Source organism: Penaeus vannamei, chromosome 15, assembly GCF_042767895.1.
Source record: "Penaeus vannamei isolate JL-2024 chromosome 15, ASM4276789v1, whole genome shotgun sequence".
Lineage (NCBI taxonomy): Eukaryota > Metazoa > Arthropoda > Malacostraca > Decapoda > Penaeidae > Penaeus > Penaeus vannamei.
The window spans coordinates 4,278,637-4,296,136 of NC_091563.1; the positions used below are offsets into that span (position 1 = coordinate 4,278,637).

At 47.7% G+C, this 17,500-nt stretch overlaps 1 protein-coding gene across 1 annotated transcript in view; it reads right to left on the bottom strand.

Annotated features, from left to right (window-relative positions):
• The window catches only part of LOC113805013 (uncharacterized), a 63,364-nt gene that overhangs the window by 2,288 nt on the left and 43,576 nt on the right, over nt 1–17,500 (bottom strand). Inside the window, exons 2-10 of the mRNA XM_070130361.1 lie at nt 14,351–15,772; nt 11,149–11,388; nt 10,496–10,686; nt 7,398–8,769; nt 6,759–6,957; nt 6,237–6,376; nt 5,547–5,673; nt 3,983–4,197; nt 265–444 (exon numbers count right to left, since the gene is read on the bottom strand). Coding sequence (XP_069986462.1) covers nt 265–444; nt 3,983–4,197; nt 5,547–5,673; nt 6,237–6,376; nt 6,759–6,957; nt 7,398–8,769; nt 10,496–10,686; nt 11,149–11,388; nt 14,351–15,616 — 3,930 coding nt within the window. The 5' untranslated portion in view covers nt 15,617–15,772. The remainder of the gene's footprint in view (nt 1–264; nt 445–3,982; nt 4,198–5,546; nt 5,674–6,236; nt 6,377–6,758; nt 6,958–7,397; nt 8,770–10,495; nt 10,687–11,148; nt 11,389–14,350; nt 15,773–17,500) is intronic.

Below are 17,500 nucleotides of genomic sequence, written 5' to 3' on the forward strand. Positions count from 1 at the left end.
TCCAAACAATCCTACCTGTATATTAAAAACCCAGAATCCACTTAACCAATCCTCCTTCCTCGATCCTCCAAACAATCCTACCTGTATATTGAAAGCCCTTAACCAATCCTCCTTCCACAATCCTCCATAACAATCCTACCTGTATGTTGAAAGCCCAGAATCCACTTAACCAATCCTCCTTCCACAATCCTCCATAACAATCCTACCTGTATATTAAAAGCCCTTAACCAATCCTCCTTCCACAATCCTCCATAACAATCCTACCTGTATATTGAAAGCCCAGCGCGCCAGGGAGAGCGTCTTCAGCGTCGTGTTGTTCCTGAGCGCCGTGCAGGCCAGGAAGAACGCCGTGTCGGACAGGACCACGTGCCGGGAGTCGAGCTTCACTGTGGTCAGCGAGGGAGACTGACCCAGGCCGAGCAGGACGGGCATGTAGCACTCAACCTGGGGGGTGGGGGGGAGGGGGGGTTAGTGGTAGAGGTGGTGGTGGTGGTGGTGGGGGATGGGGGGGTGATAGTGTGGTAATGGTAGAGGTGGTGGGGGTGGGGTTGAGGGGGGGGTGTTGTGGTGGTGGTGGGGTTGAGGGTGGGGGTGGTGGGAATGGGGGTGGGGGTGGGGGTAGGGGGTGGTGGTGGGGATAAGGGGGTTGGGGTGGAGTGCACTGTGGTCAGCGACATGTAGCACTCAACCTGGGGGGGGAGGGGTGGGGGGGGTTAGTGGTGGTGACTGGTGGTGATTGGGGGTGGTGGGGGATGGGGGGGTTGAGGGGTTGGGTGGGGGTGGTGGGGGTGGGGATGGTGGTGGTGGTGATGGTGGAGGGGATGGGGGTGGTGGTGGTAGGGGTGGTGGTGACGGTGGTGGTGGGGATAAGGGGGTTGGGGTGGAGTGCACTGTGGTCAGCGAGGGAGACTGACCCAGGCCGAGCAGGACGGGCATGTAGCACTCAACCTGAGGGGGGAGGGGGTGGGGGGGTTAGTGGTAGAGGTGACTGGTGGTGGGGGTTGGGGGTGGGGATGGGGGTGGTGACGGTGGGGGGGGGAGGGTTGTGGGGGGGTAGTGGTGGGGGTGGTAATGGTTGAGGTGGTGGTGACGGTGGTGGTGGTGGTGGTGGTTGTGGTGGGGTGGTGGTGGTGGGGGTGGGGATAAGGGGGTTGGGGTGGAGTGCACTGTGGTCAGCGAGGGAGACTGACCCAGGCCGAGCAGGACGGGCATGTAGCACTCAACCTGGGGGTGGGTGGGGGTGGGGGGGTTAGTGGTGGTGGTTGTGGTGGATGGGGGTGGTGGTGGGGGATGGGGGGGTGATAGTGTGGTAATGGTAGAGGTGGTGGGGGTGGGGTTGAGGGGGGGGTGTTGTGGTGGTGGTGGGGTTGAGGGTGGGGGTGGTGGGAATGGGGGTGGGGGTGGGGGTAGGGGGTGGTGGTGACGGTGGTGGTGGGGATAAGGGGGTTGGGGTGGAGTGCACTGTGGTCAGCGACATGTAGCACTCAACCTGGGGGGGGAGGGGTGGGGGGGGTTAGTGGTGGTGACTGGTGGTGGATGGGGGTGGTGGGGGATGGGGGGGGTTGAGGGGTTGGATGGGGGTGGTGGGGGTGGGGATGGTGGTGGTGGTGATGGTGGAGGGGATGGGGGTGGTGGTGGTAGGGGTGGTGGTGACGGTGGTGGTGGGGATAAGGGGGTTGGGGTGGAGTGCACTGTGGTCAGCGAGGGAGACTGACCCAGGCCGAGCAGGACGGGCATGTAGCACTCAACCTGAGGGGGGAGGGGGTGGGGGGGTTAGTGGTAGAGGTGACTGGTGGTGGGGGTTGGGGGTGGGGATGGGGGTGGTGACGGTGGGGGGGGGAGGGTTGTGGGGGGGTAGTGGTGGGGGTGGTAATGGTTGAGGTGGTGGTGACGGTGGTGGTGATGGTGGTGGTTGTGGTGGGGTGGTGGTGGTGGGGGTGGGGATAAGGGGGTTGGGGTGGAGTGCACTGTGGTCAGCGAGGGAGACTGACCCAGGCCGAGCAGGACGGGCATGTAGCACTCAACCTGGGAGGGGGAGGGGGGGGGTTAGTGGTAGAGGTGGTGGTGGTGGGGGTGTGGGGTGGGTGTGGGGATGGTGGGGTGGTGACGGTGGTGGTGGGGATAATTGTAGTGGTAGAGGTGGTGGGGGTAGGGGGGGGATGGGGTGAGGGTTCGGGTGGGGTGGGGTGGGGGTGACGGTGGTGGTGGGGATAAGGGGGTTGGGGTGGAGTGCACTGTGGTCAGCGAGGGAGACTGACCCAGGCCGAGCAGGACGGGCATGTAGCACTCAACCTGGGGGGTGGGGTGGTGGGGGGGTTAGTGGTAGTGGTTGTGGTGGGGGTGGGGGTGGGGTTGAGGGGTAGGGTGGGGGTGGTGGGGGTTGGGGTGGTGGGGTTGAGGGTGGTGGTGGTGGTTGTGGTGGTGGTGACGGTGGGGGTTGGGGGTGGGGTTGAGGGTGGGGGTGGTGGGGTGGGGTGGGGTGGTGGTGACGGTGGTGGTGGGGATAAGGGGGTTGGGGTGGAGTGCACTGTGGTCAGCGAGGGAGACTGACCCAGGCCGAGCAGGACGGGCATGTAGCACTCAACCTGGGGGGGAGGGGGGGGTTAGTGGTAGAGGTGGTGGGGGTGGGGATGGGGGGTGATAGTGTGGTAATGGTAGAGGTGGTGGGGATGGGGTTGAGGGTGGTGGTTGTGGTAGTGGGGGTTGTGGTGGTGGAGGGGATGGGGGTGGTGGTGGTAGGGGTGGTGGTGACGGTGGTGGTGGGCATAAGGAGGTTGGGGTGGAGTGCACTGTGGTCAGCGAGGAAGACTGACCCAGGCCGAGCAGGACGGGCATGTAGCACTCAACCTGGGGGTGGGGGGGGGAGTTAGTGGTAGAGGTTGTGGTGGTGGGGATGGGGGTGGTGGTGGTTGGGGGGGGTAGGGGTGGGGGTGGTGGGGGGGGTGGTGGTGGGGGTTGGGGGTGGGGGTTGGGGTGGTGGTGGTGGTGGTTGTGATGGTGGTGGTAGTGGTGGTGGGGGGGGTGGGGGTGGTGGTGACGGTGGTGGTGGGCATAAGGAGGTTGGGGTGGAGTGCACTGTGGTCAGCGAGGGAGACTGACCCAGGCCGAGCAGGACGGGCATGTAGCACTCAACCTGGGGGGGAGGGGGGAGGGGGGGGTTAGTGGTAGTGGTGGTGGTGGGGGTGGTGGGGGGTGGGGTTGAGGGTGAGGGTGGGGTGGGGTGGGTTGGGGTGGGGTGGTGGTGGTGGGGGGGGATTGAGGGTAGAGGTTGTGGTGGTGGGGATGGGGGTGGGGGTGGTGGTGGTTGGGGGGGGTGGTGGTTGGGGGGGGGATGGTGGTGGGGTTGAGGGTGGGGGTGGGGGTTGGGGTGGTGGTGGTGGCGGTAGTGGTGGTGGTGGGGGGGGGTGACGGCGGTGGTGGGCATAAGGAGGTTGGGGTGGAGTGCACTGTGGTCAGCGAGGGAGACTGACCCAGGCCGATGGGGATTGGGGTGGTGGTGGTGGTGGTGGTGGGGATGTGGTGGTAATGGTGGTGGTGGTGATGTTGATGTTAGTGGTGGTGGTGGCAACGATTAGAGGAATGGTAATGAAGATAATAGTGATGGTAATAGTAATGGTGATGATGGCATTGGTAATTGTGATGATAATGATAATGGCACTGGTAATATTAATGGAACAATAATAACAATGATAATGATCATCATCATAATAATAATGATATCAATAATAGTAATATTGGTAATAATAACAACAACAATAGTAACAATAATAATAATAATAATAATAATAACAATAATGAGGATAGTTACAGTAATGACGATAATGATAATAGTAACTAAAATAAAATAAAAATTACCAAAATTCTTCATCATCATTATCGCTATCATCACCACCATCATCATCAACATAACAATAACAACAACGCGAACGAGCTTATCCACAACCATCACAAGAATACACGATAATACTGATCCCAGTCTGACCTTGTATAACCCTTGCAGATTGAGGCTGTTCAAGTGTTTCGTCTTCCTGATGGCGTCTCCGAGACACACGAGGTCAGATTTTGTGAGGTAGAGACAGGGGTCAGCCAGGGTCAACTTCTGCACGTTGGTTTCCGGAAGGGCCGAGAAAAGGTCATGGAATATCGACTGATGACCTCGTCCCATGCACAGCGGGAGGGGAAGCCTGACATCTTGGTCTGTTGGATAGGGGGGGGGGTGATGTGGTCATCTTCGTCGGATTGGATGAGCGGAAGTGATGTTTAGGGAAATGAGGTGATGATACGATTATCCGAATGTGTGAAAATGCGATTTTCCAAATGAATGAAAATTACGGTTTTCAAAATGAATGAAAATTACGATTTTCAAAATGAGTGTAAATTACGATAAATCCAAATGAATGAAAATCATTTTTGCTGTACAGTTAATCGTTCGCATATTACATTTAACGTAGTAGTGAGTAGAAAATAGAATGAAACATTGTTACAATGAGGCAGGAAACTAAATTAATGAAGAAAAAAAATATTGCAGCAATATCAGGAGGTATAAAATATTTCATATGATTAATCTATTAGGTATTTCTACCTGAAGGAGAATCCACTTATACTCGAAATGTTATGGATAAAATTCCCTTTTCCTTATTCTATCAATCCATCGACTACATATACAATGCATTTTTTATTACTGGATTGAAAGTAAAAAGTTCAAACACAATTGGAATTATAATGAGACTAATTATAATCAGACAGATGTGAGAAAAATATATGAGCATATTTGAACCTTTGTCCTAAACTGTTTACTGGTAATTTAAATAATTTCCAATTCTTATATGAAAAGAGAAATTCACATTTCAAAGAAATTGTTATACATACCATTCTCCTAGCTTATTACCTCATCAACAAGCGTTCTTTGCCATTATCTGCTTTACATTGTCCTTAACTAGTCAAACAACTTTCCATGTATTAATTCCCTGTCCAACGAATAACCGTCAGATTCTTTTTTTATCCCCATTACGGTCCAATCAACAAACGTCTTTTTAATGAATCTCCTTCCTAACCAGACGTTTTTAATTCAATTTCTCCGCTAACCAATCGGAAGACGTCTTTGATTCTAACCTCTACCCTAGCCAATCACCAGAGGTCTTTTAACTTAAAGTCTTCACAATAACCAATCACAAACTCTCTTTCTTCCAATGCCTTCCACAGGATCACAACCAATCAGAAGACGCCTTTTAACTTAACTCTCTCCAACAGCCAATCAGGTCTTTTAACTTAACTCTCTCCAACAGCCAATCAAAAGAAGTCGTTTAACCTAACTCTCTCTCCAACAGCCAATCACAAGGTCTTTTAACCTCTCTCCAGCAGCCTATCAGAAGACATCTTTTAACCTAACTCTCCAACAGCCAATCACCAGTCGACTTTTAACCTAACTCTCTCCAACAGCCAATCAGAAGACATCTTTCAACCTAACTCTCTCCAACAGCCAATCAGCAGTCGTCTTTCAACCTAACTCTCTCCAACAGCCAATCAGCAGTCGTCTTTCAACCTACCCCTGACGAAACAGAAACCCTTGGCTCCGTGAACGAACTTGACGCCTGTCTTGAGAGGATCGTTGAAGAGGTAACACAGTTCTTTGGTTGGGTCCGGAAGAGTACATCCCTCTTGACTTTCTTGGACCTGGAGAGGAGAGTGGATATAAATAAATAGAATAATAAATAATTTAATAAAGAGCATGATAAATAAAAAAAAATCTGCGTAAAGACGGAAATGAATGGGTATAAGACGAAAAATAATTAGAGCAATGGTGGTGTTAGATTGGATAGTAAATAAAGATAATAGAGTAGACGCAATGTGAGTGGAAATTAGTAATCACATCACACCATAGTACATAAATTACAATCAAAGTTCTCTTCTTTAGTAACAAATATATTAGTAAATACTTCATATAACTTATACAGTGAGTTACTGATGACAACATAAAACAACAATAAGAAAAGAACAAAGCAAATTCTCATTCCACTTTCACTCTAACCAAAGTCACACAAAACGTCCCAAAATAGACTCCAAAACATCAAAACAAAGAAAGGAAATAACAAACACTCGTTTAAAAATATGATAAACAAAAACACATCGAATCTTATCAGAAGAAAGAAAAAAATCAAGAAAAAAACAAGCATAAAGAAAAACCACATCGCTAAAAATAAATATATACAAAAACGAAAATAAAACACGAGACTTACAGTTTGGTTAAAGGCGTCTTGGCTCTTTCTGTTCGCATAAGTTGACATCCGGATTAAGTCCATCTTCATGTGCGTCGGCGTGTAATCTCTGCTCATGAAGACGCTCGTGTCGTGTTGCAATTGAGCTCTGTTCATGGACACTGCAATGAGGAGGCAATGAGGGTTTGTTTTTTGGGGGGGTATTTATTGATGATGATATTCCTTCAACTTCCAGAAATACAAAGGGATCAAGTGTGTGTGTGTGTGCGTGTGCGTGTGCGTGTGTGTGTGTGTGTGTGTGTGTGTGTGTGTGTGTGTGTGTGTGTGTGTGTGTGTGTGTGTGTGTGTGTGTGTGTGTGTGTGTGTGTGTGTGTGTGTGTGTGTGTGTGTGTATGTGTGTCTATTTTGGCATAAAGATAGGTAAAGGACTATAGACAGATAAAAAAAAAATCGACACAAGCATCCAGACCGACAAACAAACAAAACAAATAAAATCAAAAGACACAATCAAAAAAAAAAAAAAAATACACGACCGTTCCTTACAATGCAACTTATGGAGATTTTTATTTTTCTTCAGCAGCTCCACGAGAGACTTGAAGCCCTGGCGCCCGTGGACGAGGCCGGTCAGCTGCAGTTCCTTGAGTTTGGGCGAGTCGTTCCTCAGGCGGTCGCACAGGTTGTGGAGGGCGTCGTCGTCGAGGAACATGTCCAGCCGCAGCACCTCCAGGGCTTCGAGGGCTTTCTGGGGGGGGCGGGGGGAAGTAGTGTTAGTAATTTTTTTTTCTAATTTTATCTTTTTTAATTTTCGTTATCTATTTTATTTCATTTTTCGTTCGTGGGAGTTCGATATTTTCGATCTTATTCCTTTTATTATTCATTTACATTTCATATTTCAATTATTTAGTGCTTATGGATGTTCTTATATTACTAAAAGGGAAATAAAATGGGGCTGGAATAGGAGAGGGAGGCAGGTAGGGAAGGAGAAGGAGAGGGTGAGGGAGAAGGAGATGGACGAGGAGGGGAGGGAGAGGGAGAAGGAAGAGGGGGGGAAGGGAAAGAGGGGAGGGGGAGACAAAGACAGAAAGATAGAGATATAGGGGGCGGGGAAGACGGATAAACAGAGCGAGACAGAGACAGATCAAACGAGAGTTGGAAAACCACACATTCCAACATGGTCCTTACCCTCCCCGAGTTGCAGGTTGCCTCCGCGACTGCTTGCACGAGACTAGACGAGACCTTCCCATTGAGAACATTCATATTCAGTTCTTTTATCTCGAGTTCTTTCAGGTTCTCCTTCTCGAGCGCTTCCTTGAAGTGTGAGAAGAAGAGTTTGATCTTGGTCTCGGAGAAGGGCTCGCCGTCCTGCGTGGCCCGGACCCTGATCATGGAGATGCTCTTGTTCCTCCTGAGGGCGCTGAAGAACTGCCGGTAGAGCTCCGGGCTCGCCTCGTTGAAGGAGCTCTCCTGGTCCGGGTTGTTGCTCTTGATGCGCCACACCAGCTCCAGGTTCTTGAGCATGTGGAACTTCTGGTCCAGAATGGAACTCCAGCCTTCGAAGTCGACCTCGCTGGTGTAGACGCGGTGGTAGTCGCGGTCGAGCAGCCTGGCGACCGCGCGGCAGTTGTCTGGCGTCGTCCCGGCCTCGCGGAGGAGCATCAGGATCTCCTGGTCCTTCATGTGTCGGAAATCCTGCTGCCGCTTGCCCTCCAGCGCCAGGTGGGCTCGCTTCCCGAGGACCCCAACCATGAACTTGAGGACGTGCTCGTGACGGTAGATGGTCGTGAAATCCTTGTGCTCGCGTCGGTCCCGCTCGATGGTGTCGGCCATGTACAGGCCGGCGAGATATTCGAGGAATATCTTATGAACGGGTTTGTAGAACTTTTTGCGTCCGTACACATGGTTCTCACTGTCACTCGACAAAAATCCTAAAGGCACCAAGAGAGAATAGTTTTCTATTTGCTTCTCACTGAAGCGCGTCTTATCCGTCTTGAGCGCCTCCATGCACAGTTTGCCAAAACTAAGGAACTTCTCTTGGTATTCCGGCGGGAACGCCTCGATGTTCCCGTCGGCCGAGCCCGCGCTCCCGTCGGTGCCGCCCACCTTGTTGTTGTTCCACTTGATGAGGCACAGCATGATCTTGAACATCATGTCGGACAGCTTCTCGGGCAGCTTGGCGACGCTCCTCTCGGAGTCGTAGAGCATGCAGAGCAGCACGCAGAACAGGGGCCTCTTGGCCAGCTTCCGGTACTTGTAATCGCGTTCGATGATCTGCTTCAGCATCCGGCCGCACTCCTCCTCGTTCGAGAGCCGGAAGTACTTGCCGATGAACTCCATCATCTGCTCCTCGCTGAAGCCCTTGACGATCGTCCGCTGGAAGATGGTCTTGAGGACGTCCGGCCGCGAAGTCACGACCACCTTGCTCTTCTGGAAGTCGCGGTACCGAAGCAGGTTCTGGATCTCGCCCTCGTCGTTCTTGTTGAGCTCGTCGTAGCCGTCCAGGATGAACAGAACCTGCTCCTCGTTGTTCTTGCAGTACTCCCACACCTTCTTGAACCTGCAAAGCACGGGGAGACATGGCCGGTAAATCAATTTTTCGTGTTGACACAATAGCAAAAAGAAGTACAAAAATAAATTCATTGAAAAGACTAGACAGTTTAGACACTGTAGTCACATCATTTAATAAAGTTATTTTGTGAATACTGAGAGATAGAAGTTCATTACCTGTTCAGTCAATATAGTACCATAGGAGACATTTAGGCCAATACCAGAAATTTTATGATTGCTGCTGCTAATAACAGTATCACTGATATCAGTAGTATCACTATCATTATCATCGTTATTACTATTATCTTCATAATTTTTATTAGTAATGATTGTTGCTATGACCCAGAGAACACTTTTTATTACAATTTCTTTATCATTATCATTTCGTTATCTTATTAATCATTATTACCATGATTACAATGATTATCACTAACTTCACTATTATCGTTATCACTACTATCATCATTATTACCACTATCATTACAATTAATATCATTAAAAGAAAAACACAACTAGCTCTCAGCCATCCGTACCTGAAGGCCCTAAACCGTAAAAAAAAATAAAAATAAATAAAAAAAAATAAATAAAAAAAATAAAAAATAAAAATTAATAAACAAACACATAAACAATTATAACAAACATATCAGAGAAAAACACACACTTTCTAAACCATAAAAACAGACAAATACACGCTCTCAGCCACCCGTGCCTAAAGTGCCTAAATCGTAACAAAACAAATAAGTAAGCAATCAAATACACATTTAAACAAATAAAATAAACAGAAATGCACACCTTCGAAACAAAGCAAAACAAAAACACAGCCCACCAGACCCTCACAGTCCCTCACCCACCCCAAACGCTCCCTCAACCCCCTCAAAACCCTCCCTCATCCCCCCCCACAAAACCCTCCCTCAACCACCCCAAAACGCTCCCTCACCCCCCCCCCCACAAAACCCTCCCTCAGCCCCCATATAACCCTCCCTCAACCCCCCAAAACGCTCCCTCAACCCCCCCCCCCAAAAAAAAAAAAACTCCCTCAACCCCCCAACCCTCCCTCAACCCCCCCAAAACGCTCCCTCACCCCCTCCGACACACACACAAAACCCTCCCTCAACCCCCACAAAACCCTCCCTCAACCCCCTCAAAACCCTCCCTCAACCCCCAAAACGCTCCCTCACCCACCCCCAAACCCTCCCAAAACCCTCCCTCAACCACCCCAAACCCCTCCCTCAAAACCCTCCCTCAACCACCCCAAAACCCTCCCTCACCCACCCCAAAACCCTCCCTCACCCACCCCAAAACCCTTTCTCAACCACCCCAAAACGCTCCCTCACCTACCCCAAAACCCTCCCTCAACCCCCCCAAACTGTCCCTCAACCACAAAAAACCGCCCTAAACTGTCCCAAAACCCTCCCCCAAAACCCTCCCTCACCCACCCCAAACTGTCCCAAAACCCTCCCCCAAAACCCTCCCTCAACCACCCTCAAAACCCTCCCTCAACCCCCCCAAAACCCTCCCTCAACCCCCCCAAACTGTCCCTCAACCACAAAAAACCGCCCTAAACTGTCCCAAAACCCTCCCCCAAAACCCTCCCTCACCCACCCCAAACTGTCCCAAAACCCTCCCCCAAAACCCTCCCTCAACCACCCTCAAAACCCTCCCTCAACCCCCCCAAAACCCTCCCCCAAAACCCTCCCTCACCCACCCCCAAACTATCCCAAAAATCCCCCACTCACTTCTCATCGAACCCCGATGGCAAGAGCTCCTCCTTGATGTACTGCTCGAGGCTGCCCTTGAAGTCTCTCAGGAAGATGAGGAAGACGAACTTGATCTGCTGGAGGCTCTTCTCGTTGGCCCAGTCGATCGCCATCTTGAGGGCCAGCAGCGTCTTGCCCATCCCCGGCTCGCCCTCCACCAGGAACTTCGTCTGCAGAAGGGGATGGGAGGAGTGAGAAGATGGGGGACTCGGTGGTGGTGGTGGGGGTGGTGGTGGTTTTATTGTATAATTTGATTACAATTGCTATTACTATCATCATTATTATTATTTTAATTATTATTTTTATCATAATTGTTATTATTGTTATCTTCATCATTATCATTATCATTACCATTATCAATATCATTGTTATTATCATCATTATCATTATCATTACCATTATCAATAGCATTGTTATTTTGTTATTATCATCATTACCATTACCATTATCAATATCATTGTTATCATCATCATTATCATTATCATTACCATTATCAATACCATTGTTATTATCATCATTACCATTACCATTATTAATATCATTATTATCATCATTATCATTATTATCAACTCAAGATAAAATGTCAAAGAACCCTGACTTCAACCGCAAGACAGGTTCCCCAACCACCTCACCTCCTCCTCATTGATGAGATCCTTGACGAGGTCCACGGCCTGGCTCGTCTGCTTGCCCTGCTTGTCCACGGCCAGGATGCGCGAGTTGGTGTAGAACTCGTTCATGGGGATGGCCTGGTGTCCCTTCAGCCACGGCAGGAGGGAGGTCTTGGTCTGGGTCCGGTAGACGGTGGCCAGTTTCTCTCGGACCTCCGCCAGGGTGGAGTCGATGTTGGCGACGTGGGGTTCGACGTGGCGGTGCTGGGGTGGGGGGTGGGGTGGGAAGGGGGGAGGTTAGTTACTTGGATTTATTTATGTATTTTTTTATGTGGAGTGGGGAAATATTCTCATTTATTTATTCATGTATTTATTTTATTAAAGGGGAATCTTGGACTGCTTCTCATAGGTAGATGAATCATATATGTTGATTTCTTCGACATCTCTCTCTCTCTCTCACTCTCTCTCTCTCTCTCTCTCTCTCTCTCTCTCTCTCTCTCTCTCTCTCTCTCTCTCTCTCTCTCTCTCTCTCTCTCTCTCTCTCTCTCTCTCTATCTCTATCTCTATCTCTATCTCTATCTCTATCTCTATCTATCTATCTATCTATCTATCCATCTATCTATCTCTCTCTCTCTCTCCTTATCTTTCTCTCCTTCTCTCTCCATCTCACGCTCCTTCTCTCTTCCCTTCTCTCTCTCCTTCTCTCCTCTCATCTTCTCTTTCCTCTCCTCTCTCTTCTTCTCTCACTCCTCTCTCTCCTCTCTCTTATTATCTCTCTCCTTCTCTCTCTCCCTCTCCATTTCTCTCCTCTCTCCTCGTCCCACCCTCATTCTCTCTCTCTCTCTCTCTCTTTCTCTCTCTCTCTCTCTCTCTCTCTCTCTCTCTCTCTCTCTCTCTCTCTCTATATATATATATATATATATATATATATATATATATATATATATATATATATATATATATATATATATATATATATATATGTATATATATATGTGTGTGTGTGTGTGTGTGTGTGTGTGTGTGTGTGTGTGTGTGTGTGTGTGTGTGTGTGTGTGTGTGTGTGTGTGTGTGTGTGTGTGTGCGTAAAACTTTTGTAATAAATAAGCCTATCAAATAACTACACAGCGTACGCCCGCAGACCGAAAATCATAATGCAAAAGTCTATCTTGATCGCTCACATCACGTAATTAAATCAAATAAACGCCAGACGAGAGCGGAACGCAACAGTCTGCGGCAAACGACCTTGGAGTTACCGCACTCAAGGTCACCCTGCGTCCCCTCCCCCCTATCGCCCCTCTCCCCTATCGCCCTCCTCCCATGTGGCTCCTCCCCCCCTGCGGCTTCTCCCCCCCCCCCTGCGGCCCCTCCCCCCTGGGGTTCCTCCTCCCCTATGGCTCCCCCCTGTGTCCCCTCCCCCCCTGTGGCCCCTAACCCTTTGGCTCCTCCTCCACACCGCTCATGGGATTAAAACATCAATATCAAGTGATCATTTGTGGACAAGGAAATCCCATTCTCATTATATATATATATATATATATATATATATATATATATATATATATATATATATATATATATATATAATTCTGTGTCGGTTGTGTGTTAATTAGAAAGGCTCTGCTGTTTCTTTGATAAGTTGCAGGTTTTTAAAGATTATCCTACGATAAATCTATATAATTAGTGTGTATGGGACTTCCCAGTGTAGGTCTGCCTCTCTGTTTACCATATCCTATAATTAAGCTAGAGACGGTAATTGTAAACCTGTTTTTTTGTTTGTTTGTTTGTTTTATTGAGGGGGGTTCCTATCCTTCCTATGTTCATACTGGTAACTAAATTAGGATATAGTTTTATCTTCTTCTTTTTTTCTTCTTTTTTTTTTTTGGGGGGGGGGGGGGTGTCCCATTCTTTCTATGGTCATACTGGTAACTGAATTAGGATATATATATTTTTTTTTTCTTTTGAGGGGGGTGTCCCATTCTTTCTATGGTCATACTGGTAACTGAATTAGGATATAGTTTTATCTTCTTCTTTTTTTTCTTTTTTTTTGAGGGGGGGGGGGGTCCCATTCTTTCTATGCTCATACTGGTAACTAAATTAGGCTATAGTTTTATCATCATCCTGCATCATGTAGTTTATTGAATATATTACTTGTTTCATGACTTTAGCCATGAATTTTCTCTTGTCTTTGTGATCATGGGTCTATCAACATTCAGTAAGCACAAAAAAAAAACATTCACTTGACCAAAACTTCAATGATTTCCTGAACTACTTGAAAATCACACGTTGTCTCTTCCAGGTTACTTGAAGGCTACATGTACATTAATATTTATGAATTTATGTTCACAAACACACACACGCGCGCACTCGTTCTCGAACTCACTCATGCATACACACACACACACACATGTATACATATATGTATGTACGTATGTATCTACATGTGTGTGTGTGAGTATATATATGTATACAGTGAACCCTCGTTTTTCGCGGGGGTTACGTTCCAAAAAGAACCCGTGATTGGCGAAATCCGCGAAGTTGTAACCTTTATTTTTTTACAATTATTATACAATGAAATTACAATACATTGAAACCAAAGAACAAAACTTTTTTACAGGCCCAAGCATTTGTTTAACAAATAAAAGTACTGTATAAACGTTTTTTACAAATAACTACTGTACTGTAAAATAATCATTTGAATACGAACTGAAGGCTTCATGGGTTTTAGAGAAAATTTGCAAACAAATTTGACAAGCTGTATTACGTACATGTATATATTACGTACATGTAAATATTAAACCGTTACGTTATTGACACACAGGTAGAGAAGAAGCGGGGAGACTTTATCCAATCAGAATGCAGAACACAATGCACAATGCAAATCCGTGAAGCAGCGAGAACGTGAAAGGTGAACTGCGTTATAGCGAGGGTTCACTGTATATATATATATATATATATATATATATATATATATATATATATATATATATATATATATATATATATATATATATATATATACACATATATATACACACACACACACACACACACACACACACACACACACACACACACACACACACATATATATATATATATATATATATATATATATATATATATATATATATATTGGCATTAATGTCTACCGGCTGCTTATTTACACAGAAAAGGAACGAGAATCCTTCGGACCTCAGCAGCGCCCCCGGGGCCCTGACCCTACCTCGTGGGGCTCGTTGCAGCGGATGACGACCTGCGTTCCCACCACGACGTTGTCTGGGTCGCTGATGTTGACCTGGCTCGTGGGCGTGGCGACCGTGGGCAGGTTGATCCGACTGGCAGGGGAGGCCATGGCGCTCGCCAGAGGGTGGCTCATGCTGAGCTGGCTGCCGGTCGGGCTGAGCATGGGCGAGGGCAGGGGGATGTTGAGCACGCCCGCCCCCTGCTGCACGCCCATTGCTGCGGCCATCGAGATCTGGTGCGCGGACATCACGGGGCTCGTGAGGCCGTACGAGGACACGGGGATGGGCGTGGACTGTGACTTGATGACCGGGCTGTGCGGGCGGCACATCATGGGGATCGCCGCCTGGGCCGCATGTTGGGCCTTGTCTATGTTGAGGTGGAGAGGGCGGCCCCTGGCGTCGACGCGCCCGACGCCGCCGCGGGAGTCCGACGCCTGTGCGCCCCCGCCCGGCGTCTCCGCCTTCGGGCTCATGACGTTGATGTTGGGGACGGCCTCCGTCAGCGGCGACGAGATGTTGTACACTTCCTTGGTGCCGAAAACCACCTCGTTCGTGGACGTGATGTTGACTTCGGCGTGTCTCATGTCGACGCCCGTTAACGTGGGCAGCCCCGCCTCATCCTCGCCGTCGTCGTCGTCGTCGGGATGGAAGAGCTCATCGTCCTCGGGCTGGTAGCGCTCGTCGTCGCCCGGGAGCTCAGAGGGGTCCTGCTGCTCGGAGGAGGAAAAGGAGCCCTGCTGGCGAACGCGCGAGTCGCCGTCTGCGTCCCCGTATCGGCGCCGAAGGTCGTCGGCGCACACGGTCTCCTGATCCGAGAACGAGATCGAGCGTTCGGACGCCGAGGCCGAGGAGGAGCGCAGCGACGACGCCGACGACTGTGAGGGCAGGCGCTCCGGCCGCCCGGGCTGCGCCGTCTGTGCCTCGCCCGTTCGGCCCGCTTGGGACAGGCGGACGTCGAAATTGGTGTTCGGATCACCATTTACTAGCGCGTGCAAATCCCTGGGATGGGCTTGTGTCGGCGCCGAGGGAAGGTTCTTGGCGCCATTGATATTTCCTTGGCAAGAGTTGCTAAATCCATTCATGGTTACGGTCCGCATGTCACAGCCCCTCGGCAGGGCGATGTCCTCGAGCACCGCGGGCACTTTGGTCGAACGGACGTCTTCGATAAAATTCGTACTAACAAAGTCGCCCCCATTTTCCACGCACATGTACCCGGGCGACTGGTGGCTCACTGTGCTTAAATCCATCTCGAACCCACGCCTCAGTCACATGAAATCCTTCAAGAACAGAGTTCCGCGTCGCCTACAGGCATGGAGAGCAGGGCTAGCGAACGAGGCGAAGGGAAGGGGAGAGCCTCCCTCGGCCGGCCTCCATTATAGCGCCTCTCCTCGCGTCATAGCGCCCTGCAAAGGGAAGAGAAACACGTGTTAAAAATCTTATCTGCATTGCAACTGCCTGTACACCAATTTGCATCAGTAAATATATATGGAATGCCTACAAGGTGCATAATAAACATCATGATCTTCATTCAAATGGAAATTACGTAGATTTTAACATAACAAAATATATAAAAGTCTTTTTGGAACCGGATGGCGGTGTTGTCCATCTACTGAATTATAAAAAAAAAGAAAAAAAGGTATAAAGATCGTACTTTGCATATGCCATTTGCAAACAGACTGGATGCAAAAATATTGCGATTATAATGTGGTACTGCAAAACCTGTTTGAGATACTGTGTGACTCGGATGACGTGATGTTAATACAAATATGCTTTAAAACGAACACAGGTTTTAGAGTGCATGGTCATCGAGCACCTAACAAAACAACATGAGAAATACGTACAAGAACTATTACTATTGTGCAGAAAAATCATTGTTTATTGCTGAGGAATATAACAAAAGTTTCCTACTTCAGGCCTGGAAGTCGCTAAGACAACCGTTTTATTACGTCACGCATCTTGGTTCTGAAGGTTTAAACTGGCTTGTCTCCTGAATTGGCTATTCTGGAGACCTACTTCAGACTTACTTCAGCTAAGGTTTGAGACTAAATCGCTATTCTCCCTGGAAGGGTTACGTCACATTGTCTAATTCTGTAAAAAAGAAAAAAAAAGTTGGTCACTGGATTTATGTCTGGATGCCATTTCTCTTCGGAATATTGATTTTTGTATTTATGTTTTTGGTTTATGTTTATACACAGTTTCATCTATTAATAGAATCGAGTATTTTCTATCGAAATTATAAAATAACCTGTTGATTAATTAACAATATTATGATTTATATATATATATATATATATATATTTTTTAATGGCGTGGTTCACTCATTTCTAAAAATCGCCATAAAAGAAATTACCCTTCAAATTTTCTAATAGGTCACGAGTAGGAGCATAATAAAAATAAAAATAAAAACAATAAAACAAATCTTCAACGGAAACCGAGTCCCAAATTCTCCCGACCAGTGATAATAATAATGTTGTCAAGGATGAATATATTTACGTGTTGGCAACTTCTTCTGAATCGTCACTGAAGGTTACCAGTTAGGATTAGACCACACGCTATCCACCGTTCTTCATTCCTCCACACCCACTCTCATTATCTTTTCCTTTTCCTACTTCTCCCTTTCTCTCTTCCTCGTTCTATTCTTGATATTATAGTCCCTATCTATTTCTATTTTCCCACATAAGAATAACAATATTAATGACGATGAGGATTAAAACTATATTATTATTTTCTATGATTTATCATTATTGTTTTCATTATCATTTATTACTGTTATTATAATTATTACTATCATTATCATCATTATCCTTGTCATTATTATTTCCATTATTAGTTCCTTCTTCCCCATATATTTTTTATTCTCACGCTGCACCTTGCCATCATCACCCTCTTTTTCCCTTGTCTTCTCCCCTTTCTTCTTTTCTTCTTCTTCTTTACCACTTTCTTCTCTCCCTCTCCCTTTTCCTACTCCCTTTTAATTTCCTTTTCCTTTATTCCCTAAAAGAGAGAGACAGACCGATAGACAAGTTGACAAAAGAAACGTGAAAACAACCAAACGGAGAAGACAGAGAGAAAGAAAAACGCAAAAAACGAAATAGACAAAAAAGCGTAAACAATCCCCCCCAAAAAGTAAA